We start from the raw sequence: 17,798 nt of genomic DNA on the forward strand, positions 1-17,798 counted from the left end.
TTCATGCTCCTTCCCTTACACTCATCTTACCAAAGGGGAGGAGCAGCCTCATAGACTGGAACCCAGATGTGCTCCTTCCAGTTACATCAGTTGTTCAGTCATACTGTCAAGGACAAAGTTGATGATAACCTCTTTGAAGGCTTCACAAGAGTTAATAAAGGTCCGGCAGTGCTTGATCAAAAGCAACCTATCTCACTGTGTCATTCTTTGTATCAACACCTGCCATGCCTTTTTCTAAATGTTACTACCTCAAAGCCCATACACAGTGTTGGGTACTTTAACATGGTTGTGTTTTTGTTACTTCCTTCGTTAATCTGTGCTACTCAGTCCCACCTTCCAGAAGGTATTGCTATGGACTCCTTCATAAGGTGAGGAATCTGCAGGAAGATGTATCCATCGGAAGGCGGTTATTTACATTCAGTAACAATATTTCTGGTGGTTACATAATCTTCCCCAACATTCCTCCCTCGTCCCCGGTGAGTTAGTGGTTCTTGATAATATGATCCGAAGGTATGCTAACATGTTATGTGCTGTTATTGTTGCTGAAGCTCTTTTGCTTCCTTTCTGCACGCCTCCATCAGATGCTGTAAAAGTTCCCGCAATTGGTGACCACACTCTAGACCAGTCTGTTGCCTAGAGGGGTATTTAGTAGGTGAGTAATATGAGGGAAGATTATTTATCCAGTAGAAGTATCATTACCAAGTGTAAATAACTTTTTCTTCTGGAGATACTGTAAGCCCAATCCTAAAACATGCACTTGAGCCCCTTTGGTGCTGCACAAATCACCTCCTAATTGTTCCAGATATGCGTTTTTATTATTTGCTAAGATTTACACTTGAGCAATCCTAGAAGAACCTTGAGAATCTGAGATGCATTGTAAATCTTATGGATGCATTGGTTCTCACCTTTGTAGATTCTTTGCTCGTTATAGCTTAGGCTGGTGGAAGGTTTGTTGGTCCCAAAGCAACATCCGCTATAACATTGAGAATTTGTTGACGTGGGTAATGAGGGCAATAAAAGGGGTTTCATTCATGCTCACACTGCTTGTTCTGCCTAATTGATTGCCAAATCTAATAATTCAACCTTTGTTTTGTCTCTGGTCATTTGGTAGTTCCCCATGTTGCCGGGCTAATTTATGCTATGTCATTTCACTCCCTCACTTGATCTTAAACCTGTCTCATTTGTTTTATTTCTTCATCTCTCCACTTTCCTGTGCTGAAACAGTTTTTTGCTCTGTATCTTGGTGGTCCCTCTGTTGTTTCATCTTTGCTACAATGTGACCTGTTTGTTTCTGCATACTTTCTTATTATTGTCTCATCTATTGTCATTCCTGGTTCATTGGTTTTGTATGGTGATTTGGCTAGTTATGTCACACTTGGCCTAGTAATCAGACTAATCTCCAACCGGTCTTTTTCTTTGCTTATTATTTTTCTGGGCACAGGTTCGAAGACACCGCAGTATCCACGAAGTGGAGATCTCCGATTTGGAAGCTGCACTTCGGTCAGAGGAGCCGAGCAGAATGTATGAAACACCAAGAGAGGAGATTGCCCGTCTGCGCAAGCTGGACCTGGAACCACAGACATACAGTGTTGACATCAACAAGGAGGTGAGTTGGGCAGGCAATGGATTGGCAGACTCAGCCTCCATAGGCGCATGCCTGTACCACTTATGCATGCTTTCCCCAGAGCCCATTCATGAACGGTTACTATACTGTGCAAAATTATATTTTAGCAATCAACTCCTTCACTCACATTTGGTTGATAGGCATTATTATTATAGGACAGCAAAAGAGTGGTTGGTGGAGTTTTCTAACTATTATTTATTTTCATCAAAGGAATCAACTGGCACCAATTCTAACAAAAAATGTTTTTTGTGTTGCCTAATATGCTTGGATGGCTCTCTATATCCTAAATTAGATATACGATTACTGTCATGACTTAACCCAGCCTCTCTTTCTCACCCAATCCAGCTGTCTACTCCGGACAAAGTCACAATTCCAGAGCGGTATATTGATCTAGAGCCTGACACTCCGCTTAGTCCAGAGGAAGAGAAGGAGAAGCAGAAGAAAGTGGAGAGGATTAAGACCCTCATTGCCAAATCCAGGTGCCTTAGCTGCTGTTCACTATAGAGCTGGAGAGCGATTCGAGGTTTACATTTTGTGTATTGCTGACTTGTGTGGTTGGTTGCATGGTTGCCCAGTGAGTAACATGATATCAGCCTGTTGATTAAATGAACATCTAACCTCGAGGTTAAGCTGAAATGCTGTACACTTTTTAGTTTGAGACAAGATCTAGTAGTTAACTAGAAGTAAGGTTGTGATATAGACTATATCGAGATGTCTAGTGATTAGAATGTGATATTGCCTTGTCACAAGGTGAGGCGTTAGTTGAAATATGCATGGTCTAGTGTGTTAGGTTAAATATACTGTAGTGGTTCAGATAGTATTCAGTGGTTAGGTTGAAATGCAATCTACTCGTTCAGATGAAATGTGGTGTAGCGATTGTGCCATTATATGACAAAATGGGTACATCTGTAGCTATGGAACCAAGGGAGTTGAGCTGTAACACTGACCTCACTTTGGTATCTACGTAAATCACATCATCGGGGACTTATTTGTCCAACATTCCAAAATCGTTGTACCGATAAATGGTCTATACTGCCTATAAGTGGTCTATTAACTGCCTATAAAAGTGAATATTTTTTTTTTTGTTCTAAAACGTCCATGTGGCTGTCTAGCTTCTTCCATAACTCTCTCCTTTTATCCGTCTGTTGCCATTCTTATCTTTCCTCTTCAGCCATGTATAATCATCTTCCAGCCAAACTGCTTTTGGAAATAATAGGATAGTGGATAACGTTTAGTTGTCCTTCATGTTATGTAGGCAAAGTATGGTTCTTGACTTGCCCTTCGAAAGAAAGATGTGAGGGTGGCTTTACCTTATCATTCAGTTTTTCACAGGAAATCTGTAAGATTCACATATTGTGCATATTCTTTCCATTTAGTAGCTCGATTCTGGTTCTTCATCAGGGAATTTGAAAATAGCACAGAACTGACCAATAGGAAATTGCTTGTTCCGGTCATTAAAACCTTTCTTGGAGCACTTAAATGGATAATACCATGAACTGGATCCCCAACTTGCTTGTCAATTCAATGCGATCTTGAGATTTATTTGGCTGCTGCTGCATTTGATGAAGGAACAGAGAAATTCTGAGATGAGATAAACCTTTTTTTGGTCCTGGTTGTGCTATCCTCTGCAGTATGTACATAAATATTGGCAGAGCCTCTACATCAGTTATCCAACTGACTTCAATTTACTGTATGTACAACCTGCAAATGATGTCTCACAAAAGCCCTTGGACACCTACAGGCTGAGGGTTAATGTCGATAAAAGCTCAAGTCCTTGACCACAGTAAAGTTTACAATCTTGAAAACTCATTTGGACACTGAGAAATCAGCCCCACCGTAGTGATTGAGGAATACTAATTGCTTTAGAATTTGCTTCAACCTGTATCCACAAAAGACCGTTCTAGATGGAGGGTGTTCACCAGAGAAAAACACCTTCCACATCAAAGTGGTGCATTTGAGATTTCTTGACCTGAGAGGGGAATAAGAATACTATTCATAAGGGCCCAAATGCAGGGAATTTCAGCAAGTTAATTTTGTATATCTTGCAGTGGAGAGATTGCTTTGTAAATGCAAACTAAATAAAGAAAAAGTGGTCTCATCTTGAGGTTTACTGGGGCGCAGTGCTTAATTTGGGCGGGTGGTTGCCAGTGGGACCTTCTGCACTTCTTTTTGGGAACCAACACTTTTTCAGTCAGTCAGTCAAATAACTTTATTCGATTTAAATGAATCATAAATGTTCACAGAACAAAAACATACATTCAAGAATAAAAGTTTCTACACCAGAAATTTAGAATATACAGGACAAAGACAGATTACGGCAGGATCACATGACCCCTGTAAATTACTTTTACATTGCTAACATTTCCTTATTATAAAAACAATTTTGATAAAACTAAGCACAGAGCTGCAGATAGAACCAGTTTATAATGACCATACATATTGAAAACCCCCCATATAGCAGGGATGAATTGTATTCAAAATCGGTTTAAGGAAACGCACCTTAGGGTCTTTGTATAATGTGCAAAATAGCATAATGTGCATTGTACTTTGTTGAGCTAAGTTACTACACGGACAGGGGTAGTCTCTCACACCCCCCTACCTGTTTCGGAAAAGCTACTAGAAAGTGCAAGATGCCTGAGCGAAATCTGGTCAGTAAAAACCATGAATGAGCTTGCTGGGTAAAAGATAAATAATATTGCTGCCAATTTGGAGGAAAACAGTCCAATCTCTCTGAAGGACGGTGTGATATTCTCAAATCAGATCGATATGCATCTTTTATAACCATTTTCATATTAGATCGTATGGTCTCTGGCTTGCTTAATTTGGGCTGGTGGTTGCCGGTGGGGACCTCCTGCACTTCTTTTTGGGGATCAACACTTATTTTTCCACATTAGACATGTACCAAGAGCAAAAGAGGGAAAAATACAAAGATCAGAAAGACGGAGGGAGAGAAAGTCAGAAAAACCATAAAAAAATGTGAAAGCGGGAACCTGCAGGAGTGAGATAAAGGAACTAGGAGTGGATTAAAGAGGTATGAGATGGATTTTAAGACAACCAGCCTTCGGCACACCAACGTTTAACTGCACCAACTGCGGGCTCCAGAGCAGAGCTTCGAGACCCACTTTTAAACATTAAGCATTGCTGGGGAGTTCCAATGAATAGGTGTAAGGACTAGAACTTGGATGGGGCAAATAAGGATTTTTAACTGCAATGGTTGTTGTGGCTTGTGCATCCGTGTTTGTGCTGGGACATAGTGTGAACAGTTCTGGGTGTGATGTGAAGAGAGGCACCATATAGTAATTTAAAGGTCTGATCAAAAAAAAATGCCCTGTGTGTCTCTGTTAGCCAGCTGATATTGCAGCAGTAGGAAGAAGTGGATGGATGTCTGTGGAGGCTGAAAAGTGAAGCGGACAGTTCTGTCCATAGGGAAGGAGTACTGCAGCAGGCTGTCTAGAAGGCAAACAATTAAGTTGGTGAGTGAGTCCCAGGTATTCAGGCGTTGAGGAGTGTGAGGGGTTCAACATGAGGAAACTGGATTTCTCAGGATTATGCAAAGAATGTGAATCTATAAAATATTTCACTTTACAAAAGCATTGCTGCCTGTAATCTAAGTTTCAGAGAGTTAGATAGAGAGATGGTTATTTTTTATTTTAGACTCACTGTTACCCCTACTCTTCCTTCTTTTGTCATTCCAGCATGCAGAACGTAGTGCCATTGACAGAGAGTGAAGTGGAAGTTCCTGTGGACACGGAATCTCAGCTTCAGGAGCAAGAGAAGAGGATAGAGATCTCATGCACTCTGGCAGCGGAGGCCTCCAGACGAGGCCGACTGCTTTCTGGTAAGACTGTAAGCTCTGAGAGAGGTAGTTGTGGGCTTAGGTCTGCTTGTTAGTTGGAGAAACAGCCTGTGATTGGTGCAAGAGCAAAGTGATCCAATGGGTGGGAAAAGACAGAGGTCCATACATTATCTATACTGTGTGTTGTCACTCAGAGTCCCTAGTTCTAGAGGAGTTTGGTCTAGTGCAGATCTGTGTTCATGCACAGATCGCTGGGTCTAACATCCCTAATAGAGTGTACCCTATTTCCATGCATCACCAAAGCTTATGAACGTTCTTTGATCCTGCAAGAGTAGTTTAGTTCGCAAATAGAGTGACACACCATCAGTGAACAGGCGGTGAGGTTCCTACAGTTATGAGAAGCCTACTTATGTCGACTGGTTATTTGTGAGCTCTCCTGCAGAGGTCGTTCTGTTAGGGGCTGCCATTGTGCACAGCGTGCAATCCATCCAACACATTCTTGAAGAAGATGGAGTAATATTGTTCTGTGGTGAACAGGTTGTCTGATATCTCCACTAAGAATACAGATGTAACACGCTCCCAGGATTAGAAACACACTGGGTCAGATGTATGAAGCAAAATTGCTATCAAAAACGGTGAAATTCACAGAATTATTATCGCAAAATTGTAGAATGCAATGTAGGTAGGAAAAAATCCACTTGCAAAATAAGGAATTGCAAAATTTGCGATTCCCTATTTTGCACACTCATTTAGAGGATCGCAATTTGCGATTTCCCTAAATGCTATTCTAGTAGCCATCGCAAATTACCACCAACTTCAAGTTGGTGGTAATTTGCGAGATCCTAGAAAAATACACTGTTTGCATTTTTCAAAGTGCCATGTGGCTCACATACATCCCCTTAGGGCATGTATGTGCACCACATGTGCACTCATGCAGATTTCAGGGGTGCAACAGGGTGTCATTTTGGAACCCTTGCATCCTTATAATTGCATGCGCAATTTGCGAGTACCTGTTGGGTACTCGCAAATTGCGCATGCAATTCCCATTCATTCCTCTGGGCCTCTTGACCCTTAGAAATGAAAGGGAAGCAATTCCTTATTTGCGACTCACAATTTATGAGTCGCAAATAAGGAATAGGAATCTCAAAATATCTGTAAAATTCACTATTATAGACTCGCAAAATGTAATGTTGATACATCTGGCCCATTGTTCCTATTTATGGTAAGTGATCTTACCTCCATCTGTGACAGTCTTTAACCCGGTAGTTCATATAGTTTTCCACCACAATGTTCTGCCCTTGTATGTGCTTGTATTAAGTTCCTACCCCATATTCTGCTGGTAAGTCTGCCCCTTGGCATACTCCAACTCCTTGTCCCCTGCCTATTCCATGTCTTAGTGCATGCACACTCCTTAAACAGCTCCATGGCGTAACTTTAAATGCGTCCTATGGCTCTTCCTTGCATCCTACCCAAGAGCTGGTCACATGGTATATCCTTTATACTGCTCTGTGGATAACACATTAGCTTGTAATTCAGATCTGCTACATCAAGCACATTAGGGGAACTTTGTATCCCTAAATAGAGTATACGATTACTTATGGCAGTCTAGAGTCCACAATCTTTAGTTTCATAATTCATTTGACAAGGCACCTTGAGGTTTCTGTAGTATGATATGATAATGGGTTGCATTGTAGTGTGGCTATAGCTGCAGGAGTCTTGATGTTATCCTTGAAGCCTCCATCAAACTATCACGGTGTGGTGGGTGCCGTCCAAAGCCTAGTACTGTGTATGGGCTGGATATGGAATTGTACTTGGAGAGCTGGGGCAAGGGTCTGAGTAGAGGTTTAGATGATACAGGTATAGGGACATGGGGAGTGTGAGGATCAGTAGGGCAGCGGAGAAAAGTGGGAGAGAGAAGGTGGAAGTAAAAGACTTACCAAGGGACATGGGAAGATTTGGGAAATTGTGATGGGGAATGAAGTAGCGAACTTTAGGGTAGGGCGGCAGACAGGCCTAAACATAGGAGATGGCCATAGGGTAGGCGAGGAGAGAACATTTTATTGGGAAGAATTATAAGGTGGTGAGGACGACTGAGGGACTGGACATGGTATTTTGAAGAGGGTGACTAGACAAGAGACTACAGAGTTGGTAGCGAGAGAGGGATTCAATTTGAAGAAATAGAGTTGAAGTGGAGAAAGGGAGAGCGATTGGACATGGGCTATCACAGCAGAGTGCTATTAATTGGGGTAGATGAGGTGAAGAACGTGGCAAAGGGAAAAATGAGGCTATCAGAGAGAGACGAGAATCAGTTGCCCTTGTGCTGAGGAGAGAGAGAGAGGAAGGAGATTGACTAGTGATGTCAGCTGAGTATCTTCTGTACGTCATACAAGTTGTGATAGAGTTCAGTCCCATTGCATCACAGGAGTACCTCCGAACTTGATTCATATTTCTGTCATTAAGATTGGGGTGTGGAAACTTTGGTGAGGTCGAGGAAAGTAGAAGATTTCTATGGAAATACTTCTTGGGCAATGTAGATCCTGCATAACTCCTACTCTCATGTCCTGTGTGACCCTAACCTCACCCACATAAATGGAGCTGCTCTTGCCTACATTCTGTTTAATAGACCAAATGCAGTATCTGCTCTGGAGACAAGTAGGTGTTGGGACGTAATAAAATCTCTGCACAGACTGGCACTTTGAAAATTGGTACTGCTGGGACATGATCACTCAATGTCATAGATTGCTTAAAAAAACATTTCCCATTCCACGGTTTAACAATTCCCGGTCTTTCATTAGATTTGCTGATATTATGTGAGATCAGTTCGGCTCTATTGCCCACTTTTACCCCTGATGTTTGCATGCACCTCACTGCCATCTTACCTTATGTTTCGATAGCTCTGTGTGCCACCCCAAGCCCCCCCACTTCTCCTGTGACCCTGGCTCCTCAAACCAATCCCTTCTCGTCTGAACCTTCATCCCGGGGAGCTGACAACAGCAGCAGCAGCAACAGCAGCGATGAACACGGCAGGCACTTCATGAGTGTCTGAAAAGATGACGTAAGCGCTCTTCCAGCAATCTGTGTATGTCTATGGTCGGCGTAACCCTTCTTGGTCTGTGGTTAGGGAGCATGTTTCAAACATGATGGAGGACTGCATGTAAAGAAGGTAGTGCATTGACATGGTTATATGTATAGGGGTGCTCTCAGAATTGTGGTGCATTGGGTCAGTGTGTGCAATTTTGTTTTCCAATAGTAGGTGCTGAAGGTTTGGAAAGAGGTCTGCTGCCAGAGCTGTGTGTGGGTTATTAGTATTAGAATGCCAGTGGGCACGGTATAGGATTGAGAAGTGTGCTCAGAGCGATGTGTGTATTTCTGCCTGCACTTGCAAGTCCTTCCTGGTCTTTTTACATGGCATGCAATTCAGGTAGAATAAATGAAGTGACCAACATTGCCCATGGTGGCTTGTGCTTAGTTGTGAGTTAGGTCTCTCTTGGTCATTCTTTATTGAAAATCTGTCTTTTTTTATGATGTGGTGATTACTGGGCATTCATTTGTTGCACTGCTTATTTCTCATCTTCTCTATTTCTCCCTGTTTAGTTCACAGCCTAGTTCTTTCTTCTTTCCTTTATATTTCCTTCCCCGTCTTTCTTTCTAACCACTTTGTTTAATGCTGTCTTATTGCTCTGGTCTTTTCCTTCTGTGACTCCTTCTAAATCTGTTTTCCCCAGCTCTGCTCTCTGACATACCTCCTTTCCTGCTCTGCTATCCTTCCGGCCCTAACCTACAAAATAGCCATATACTAATTAGGAAACTTTGTGTGGCTTAAAGAGCTGGGCTTGCGGTAGTAGCTGCAGGTCAAACCTAAGGTACACTGTGCTGTAGCCACTGCATTGGCTTGCCAAACTAAAGCAGGACAAAACTGTGCTGTATTAGCAGCTCTGCACATAGGCACAAGGAATTGCTTTGGATCAGAATGAATGTGCATTGAAAGAGGTACATGTCCCCAAGTGAAATAAACGGGTGTGCTGCAGGCTAGGATGTAGGTGCACTGGCAGAGCAGTGTGCATGACCAAGTACAGAAATAGCAGAGGGGGTGAAAGGCTGCAAGTACATGATGCAGGTACAATGGCAGAACTGCAAGTAGAGGCCAGAGGTCAGAGTTCTCTTGTACTCCTGTTCTGTAACTGCTAAGGGAGAGTAGTGATATTGGCATAGGTGACTGTAAAACCCAGATAGTCTTAAAACCAGGGAGCCTCATATTGTTTGCTAGGGATCTATGACAGAATTTCGACAGACAGAATTTCGACCTACACATATATCTGCGCAATTATATCGATTGCAAGAATATCGACGCCCTATGTACAACATGGTAAGTACCAAAATATCGAAAAAATAATATCGATGTTAAAAATATCGTTGTTAAATATATCGGTTTTTTTTGGGTTTAAAAAAACATGAAAAATACTGTAAATAATACTTATAAATTACTTAAACATATTTAAATATATTTAATAATGTTAAAAAAAAATAATACATATTTAATAAAAAAAATACAAATTAACAAATCATATATAATATATACTTACTTAACAATAATTACTATTCCCACTCCAGAGGGTGCAACAGTAGGGAAAGTGTTGGATAGCGTAAGGGTAGAAATTACTATTCCCACTCCAGAGGGTGCAACAGTAGGGAAAGCGTTGGATAGCGGGTGGGTAAAAATTACTATTCCCACTCCAGAGAGTGCAACAGTAGGGAAAGTGTTGGATAGCGTAGGAGTATAAATTACTATTCCCACTCCAGAGGGTGCAACAGTAGGGAAAGCGTAGGATAGCGGGTGGGTAAAAATTACTATTCTCACTCCAGAGGGTGCAACAGTAGGGAAAGTGTTGGATAGCGTAGGAGTAAAAATTACTATTCCCACTCCAGAGGGTGCAACAGTAGGGAAAGTGTAGGATAGCGGGTGAGTAAAAATTACTATTCCCACTCCAGAGGGTGCAACAGTAGGGAAAGCGTTGGATAGCGGGTGGGTAAAAACTACTATTCTCACTCCAAAGGGTGCAACAGTAGGGAAAGTGTTGGATAGCGTAGGGGTAAAAATTACTATTCCCACTCCAGAGGGTGCAACAGTAGGGAAAGCATTGGATAGCGGGTGGGTAAAAATTACTATTCTCACTCCAGAGGGTGCAACAGTAGGGAAAGTTTTGGATAGCGTAGGGGTAAAAATTACTATTCCCACTCCAGAGGGTGCAACAGTAGGGAAAGCGTTGGATAGCGGGTGGGTAAAAATTACTATTCTCACTCCAGAGGGTGCAACAGTAGGGAAAGTGTTGGATAGCGTAGGGGTAAAAATTACTATTCCCACTCCAGAGGGTGCAACAGTAGGGAAAGTGTTGGATAGCGTAAGGGTAAATATTACTATTCCCACCCCACCCTATTCCCCTATAAACACACAACACGCTCCAGTTCTATCACATAACATTTAATTGAAAAATAATTATCAATTAAATAATTACTTAATCAATTGAAATAATTAATTGCAAATAATTTTTTATTAAAAAATAAAATATACATAAAAATATAATAAATTATTTGTAATTAAATCAGTTCCCACCCTATTCCCCTATAAACCGACAACCCGCTCCAGTAGTAACACATAACATTTAATTAAAAATTACATTAATTACCAATTAAATAATTACTTTATCAATTAAAAATATTAATTACCAATTAAAGAATTAATTTATCAATTAAAAAAATTAATTACCAATTAAATAATTAATTTATCAATGAATAAAATTAATTACCAATTAATAATTAATTACAAATTAAAATATGCTTACAATTATTTAATTAATTACAATTAAATTACTTCCCACCCTATTCCCCTATAAACCCACAACCCGCTCCAGTAGTAAAACATATAATTTACTTATAAATATACATAAATTATCAATTAATTAATCAATTAAAATAATTCATTGCCAATTAATATTTAATTACAAAATAAATTAATCATTAAAAAATAATTAATTAATTACAAATAAATTACTTCCCACCCTATTCCCCTAAAAACCCACAACCCGCTCTGGTAGTAAAACATATAATTTACTTTTATATATATTTATTATATAAAAAATATTAAACACATATTATAACAATTAATTTAAATACTTAACTAAAATTTCTAACACATATTAGTAAATCGAAATTACTTACATCGATATATATGCTATCGATATAAGTAATTTCGATATTACTTACCTTAGGGTCGATATTCTGTCCATCGATATTCTGGACATCGATATTCTGTCCCTTCCATATTAGCAACTCGATATAAGTGTAAGTCGAAATTAAAGATTCGATATTTTGACTGAGTACCGTTTGCTAGACCTTTGCGTTACCCTCTCTTCCCAGCAGCAAATACCAACTGTGAAGAATGATGAGGATCTGGAAGTAAACTCTTTTAACTCCTGAATAGCAACGATCCATGTCCAAAGTCTAATGTTCGATTTTAAGTCCAATATATTGGCCTTTTGTCACTTAACGAAATCAATTTTTCAATTAGCACTATTATATATACTGAGCATCGGTTCACATAAAAACGAGAAAACCCATTACAAATAATGAAATACATATATTCTGCAAGTACATTAGTTTCAGTTACTACTCCGCAGCTATTCTTCTTGCGTACATCGTTTACCCACCTTGCTAAAGCTGGAAATTGCACTAGTTTTATTTATTTATTTGAAAAGTTTTATATAGCGCTGGCTAGAACCGGAGGAATCAGAATGCTTTACATGAGGAAGGACAATTGTTTCAAAGCATAGTTAAAAAGTTACATCAGTTTCTGGAGCATAGTTACATGAGATACATGAGTTACAGAAACAATTCCCAATCCTCCACTATGTGTGACTCCTTTATCGCTGTGGACTCTCTGAGGGGTTTGAGACTCCAGGGCATAAATGCTGGATCCCTCCACAACAAGGGGAGAAGGAGTGCTTTGGCAAGGGGCACATTCATTAAGGCCATTTTAGGGGCAGTCGGGCTGGTAGAGAAAGACCTTCACTGCAGATTGGGTGAATTGAGAGTTGAGACGCTGGTTCATAGCCTGGGAGACTGCTGCCCCAATGCAGCCAATGTTGGTGGTAACATGAAAGGGAAAAAAAAACTATAAATGAATATGTGTTGGATGCCATTTTGATCGTAGCTTATTCTGAAACAGCTACACTCGCTGACTAAAAATGGTGAGCGAGCAGATTAAAGCAGGTTTAAGAGCCATAGAGTGGAGAGAGGGTTGGCAGACTATGGAGTCCGCAGTAACATTGGAAACAAATGTTGGGGTGAGAAAAGGGAAGATGCTGACCAGGGGAAATTTCGGCTGCCATTTTAAAGTCAGGCAGGATCACCGGGGATATTGGCTAGACTCAGAGGTATCCAAGTCCAAAGGGTTTTACATATGAGATCCATAATTGATCTTCACCTTCTGATTTGACCTGTGTGGTATTTATTTTAGTTTCCTTCAGACATCTAAGCATGGATAATTCCAGCTTGATACAGATTCCTCTCCTTAATATGTCCACCAGGTGCCAGATTAGGGCCAGACATTTTTGTAACAGTGCCACCCCGTGGCCCGGGTTCCATACTCCCCCGGAAGTGATCAAGCTGCGCTGCATATAAGCCCCATTCCTGCACGCTGACATCAGATCCTTCTTCTGTGCCTTTTCATGTGGATCCTGAGCTCCACTCCCGTATTTGTTGATTTTTTAAAATAGTTTCCTAAAGTTTTGAGAAGTATGCTAGCAAACAATGTCCAACCAAAAATGACAGGGTTTAAGCCGTGCTGTGACATGCACCCTAAGGAGATTCAAAGCCAGGAGGAGAAGTTTTGTCTCCTAACACAAGAATTGTTTGCGGCCTTCATGTACATACTAATACAGGTCACAGCCCCGTACTAGATGCTGGGGCATTTCCTGCGACTATTCCACTTCCTGGTTGAAGTCCTCCAGTAAGTCCAAGTCCAATTGTAAGCATAAAAAAGTGAAGTGGGATTCGACTCCATCCCACCACTGTGACTCAAGAGAGCAATCTTGAAGGCATCAAGACTCCATGGAGGTCATTGAACCAGTTCCTCAGCTTGACCTGACATGCCGCAAGATCCCTGGGCTGTCTACCCCACGGTAGAACGGGACCTTCAAAGAAGCTGTGTCGCAAATCATTCAGCTCCCTCTGTGGTGTCATGAGCCCACATGGATCTGCAGGGGCCTCTAATCAGGTTACTACCATTGGATCCCTCCTCACTGGTTCCCAACCCCACGACCAATGGTGCCAGCCTATCTCGGATACTGATCCAGCATGAGCTTGAGCTCTGCTGATGTCATGCTATGAAATTACAAAAGCGCAACCAGCTGTCATGTAGACTGACTGCAACCTTGGTACCTCTACCACGCTGTACAATCAACAGAGTATCCATTATCTTTTTGATCTGGACTAATCCTGTGCCATAGCAGAGTACACACCAGGATATTGATGATGATGAGATGGATAACTTTTTCCACCGATATTTTACTGATGATGCCTTATAACTTGATTTACACAATGTTAGTGGGCTTAATACCATTCCTTAGACAGAGTTTGACTCGTCACATGGGCCACCAGCGGAAAAAATTGCATCATTTACAGAGTTACTAGATTTGCGGCTGCTCTCCATTGAAACTAAAACAATGTTTCATCTGAAATTCTGCAGCCTGGGCCAGTGACATTTGACCCACAATTGATGGACGGAATGCAGAACAGATCAAAATGTTAACCCCAGTTAAGAGATCTGGGTTAAATCCATAATTCTTTTGATCACCATGCCACCCCAGTTTAGACCTGGCCCAATGCACATCAGTCTTTACCATGTGTCTCATGGGAACAGTCCAGCCCAGCCCAAACTACTAAGCCAGGTCCTCCCTGGACCAGAAATAACCATCCTAGGACTGGTTGTGGGGTTTCACCCCTCATCAGCCATGATAGCTTGAATCCAGTGGCACAGTGAGTCCTGGACCCACATATGGGCATACCCGGTGCACTGAAGGGGAGAAAGCAAAAGACACACAGTTGATGGATGGAATGCAGAGCAAATCAAAACATTCACCCCAGCCAAGAGATCTTGGTTAAATCCATCATTCTTTTGCTCACCATGCCACCCCAGTTTAGACCCGACCATATGCAAATCAGTCTTGACCCTGTGCCTCATGGGAACAGTCCAGCCCAAACAGTGACATTTGAAACTTTACTTCCATTTAGTGATGCCCTGTCAGATACTGATGGAAATCATGTTCTTTCCAGCCTATGAATATGTAGCTGGCCAGATGTAATAAATTGGTGCCTGGTGACCCAGATTTTTCTCAACCGATTTCCTCACCAAGCATCCCACTCCAGAGAGCCTTATTTTACAGATCTCTGCCAGTAAGGTGAATCCTAATTCATTTCCAGCCACTTCCCCGTTTAGAGAGTCAAAGAGGATTCATGCCTTTGGGAAGATTATGTTTTCTTGCACAATCCTGGCACTGTGATCTATCCTTTGGGACATGGCCAGTGAGTTTTTGCCACCTGTGCTGGATTATTTTAGGGCCTCTTTGTCCCAGACAATATAGCAGTGCAGCAAATTATTTTATCCGTGGCGATTTGGATAACTTAGATTACCTTGTCAATGTAGTCGGTACCAGTGTTGTCTTCCATTGATATGCCTGCATAAACCTGCTAATGACATTCCTTCTGTTGTGTCTCGCCTCTTCAGAGAGAAGGTGGACTCAGCTTTGGAATGCTTTAATGACAGTAGAGCTACAGCACATTTCTTATGGCTGTTGATCCCTTCCAAACAATTTTTCACACCAGTTTTGTAAATTTAGGGGCTATTCCAGCAATGAGGTAGGCAATTGTTAAGGTCAGGAGTTGCAGTGAGTAGGAATGCACAGGCTCAAAGGACAGACGTGAGGAATGTCAAGACCAAGTTAAGGTCCCACTGTGACATTACAAACGGCTTGGGGCCTAAAGATGTCAAACCTTTTTTAAATCTATCACAACAGGTGTTTTATAAAAGGGCAGTTAGCCTGACAAACGCAGAAAGTACGAAATGGCCAACAAATAACCCTTTACAGTGCCCACTGCAAAACCTTGTTGGGCTAAAGGCAAAATAAACAAAAGGATATCTGACAGCTTTACCTGTAAGCGGTCCTTGCCCCACAAACCACACTGGGCTTCAAATTTGTCTCTCCATCTGTAATAAATTGATTTTGTGGAGGGTTGCCTAGCAGCAAGGATGTCACATTGCAAATTGAATGCAACCCTGCAGCGCCCAGGTATGATTCTATCAGTGACGTTCCCCTTCGCCCTGAGTGTTCGGACCTCACAGGGCTTTTCCCGGCTGATGAGGTCATGCCCTAAGAGCTGTAAAATCTTGAGCCCGGCAAAGTTTGGCTAAGGCTGCCAGGCACCTGCACACTAGCACATGCAAAGCACCTGGCTGCTTGACCCTGATGTAGAGTGTCTGTCAGACTGACCTTTGCTCAGCCTAACAGACTTTGGAAAAGGGGGGGGGGCTGGAGCACCAGAGCTGTAATGATGGGCTGCCCTGCTTTCTGTGACTACCTTCCATGTTGGGCATTCTTTCCCTCTGCCATCATTCTTTGCTCTCCCTAACACCTCAGAAAAGGAGGGGAGGCTCCATATGTTGGAACCCTAAAGAGCTTTAAGCATTTACATAGAGTACACCAAGGACCTTTAAGTTGATGACCAACTCTTTGTAGAGTTGTCTGGAGTGAAGAAAGGGAAGGCTGTACAAAGAGGAGCATGTCAAGGTGGATAGACATCTGCATTAAGATCTGTAACGCACTGGCCAAAAGCTGTCCTTGAAAGTTAATAGGGCATATTCCATATAGGCGAAGCTGCTTAAATTGTGTTGGTGCGAGGGGTGCCCATCCTTCATATCTGCCAGGCTGCAACGTGGGCGATCATGCATATTATAGTTGTTCAGAAATTCTAGTGCCCCCAGACGCTCATAAAACAGCAGCATGGCAACTTCTGAGAAAGTTGCTTCAGAGATAAATGGAAGGTCACTCCAAAAAAGTAAAAGATAATCTATTAACATACTGCACACTTTAAATCTTTAGAAGTTCCTCAATCTCTACACAATGTTTTTTTTCCAGTAGAAAGTAATTTAAAAAAATAACATCAGGGAACCACCATGGGCATGATGGTCCCATAACATAAGTCTGTTCTCAGACTAATTGTAAAGAAAATTGTCCACTTATATCACAGGGCCTGTAACTGGAAACCGTCCCCATTCCAAACATCAGTAATTCCAGCTAGTTTATGCAGTTACAGATCAGGTTTCTAGTTCCTAGACGGAATTAGACGTTGTCTTCCAACTATTTGAATAGTTCTGGGACAATATGAGACTTCCTGAATACTCTAAGGCGGTACAATTCCTGCTTTCAGTAGATCCTCCCTCTGTACTCATCAATAGGCTGCAACAATTTGGAATGAGATGTAGTAACTCCTCAACAATTTCAGGAGAGAAGTATTGGTATGTCTGCTAAAAGCATGCCATTGGTACTCGAAGGACGAATCAGCTGGGCCATATCCGTCAGTTTTAAACTAGTCGGTGAAGCTGTTTGCCCCTGAGCACTTGGCCATGACAACATTTCTAGCCTCCCAATCATCAAGAGGAGGTCTTAAACGTAACTTAATCTTGTCCACTACATGGTCCGTTGGTGATCAATCTCTCCACGCCGGGTAATTAATGTTGTTTGGGTCAAGCATGGAACCACCGTAAGGATTCTTAAGAGATTGAAAAGAAGATTTAACATGGACATCTTGGAATTCTTTCTGTGTCATTTACCGATACAGCAGTCTTTGTAGTTCATCCGTATCTGCAGCAAATTGATTCCGGTCAATGGCAGGGTGATACTTACTCTGAGAAGAAGATATCAAATTCTGTAAGTCTTCGTAATTGGTAAAAGACCGAAAATCATGATCTCCTTCCGATTTTACGTTACCACCAGCATTCACGAGTGCGAACAGTGTCCGCTATTCCAGAAAGTGAGGCTTATCTGAAACTCCTAAGAGCGAACCTGATCAGCACTACTGACTACGAGTCTCCCTTAGCACTCAGAGCACTAGCCTAGTGCTGTGCTCCCAATCACAATGTATATATTCAACCACTAAGTGGTTTGGAACTACCTTGGGAACAGATTTTTGTCAGCAGCAAGCAACGCTGATCACAAAGGGAATGCAAAAATAGAATATGAAATTAAACAAACTGTTTATAAGCACAGCTACAAGAACATATTGTAAATAATGTTAAAATCATAATACTGAAAATAAACGTTTAAC

At 41.5% G+C, this 17,798-nt stretch overlaps 1 protein-coding gene across 9 annotated transcripts in view; it reads left to right on the forward strand.

The window, feature by feature from the left end:
- The window catches only part of PLEKHA6 (pleckstrin homology domain containing A6), a 778,700-nt gene that overhangs the window by 756,571 nt on the left and 4,331 nt on the right, over positions 1–17,798 (forward strand). For all 9 annotated transcript variants that reach the window (XM_086923462.1, XM_086923463.1, XM_086923464.1 and 6 more), the window contains 4 exons: positions 1,442–1,606; positions 1,970–2,103; positions 5,320–5,462; positions 8,315–8,475. In XM_086923462.1, coding sequence (XP_086779588.1) covers positions 1,442–1,606; positions 1,970–2,103; positions 5,320–5,462; positions 8,315–8,466 — 594 coding nt within the window. In that variant the 3' untranslated portion in view covers positions 8,467–8,475. The remainder of the gene's footprint in view (positions 1–1,441; positions 1,607–1,969; positions 2,104–5,319; positions 5,463–8,314; positions 8,476–17,798) is intronic.

Source organism: Lissotriton vulgaris, chromosome 5, assembly GCF_964263255.1.
Source record: "Lissotriton vulgaris chromosome 5, aLisVul1.2, whole genome shotgun sequence".
Classification (NCBI taxonomy): domain Eukaryota; kingdom Metazoa; phylum Chordata; class Amphibia; order Caudata; family Salamandridae; genus Lissotriton; species Lissotriton vulgaris.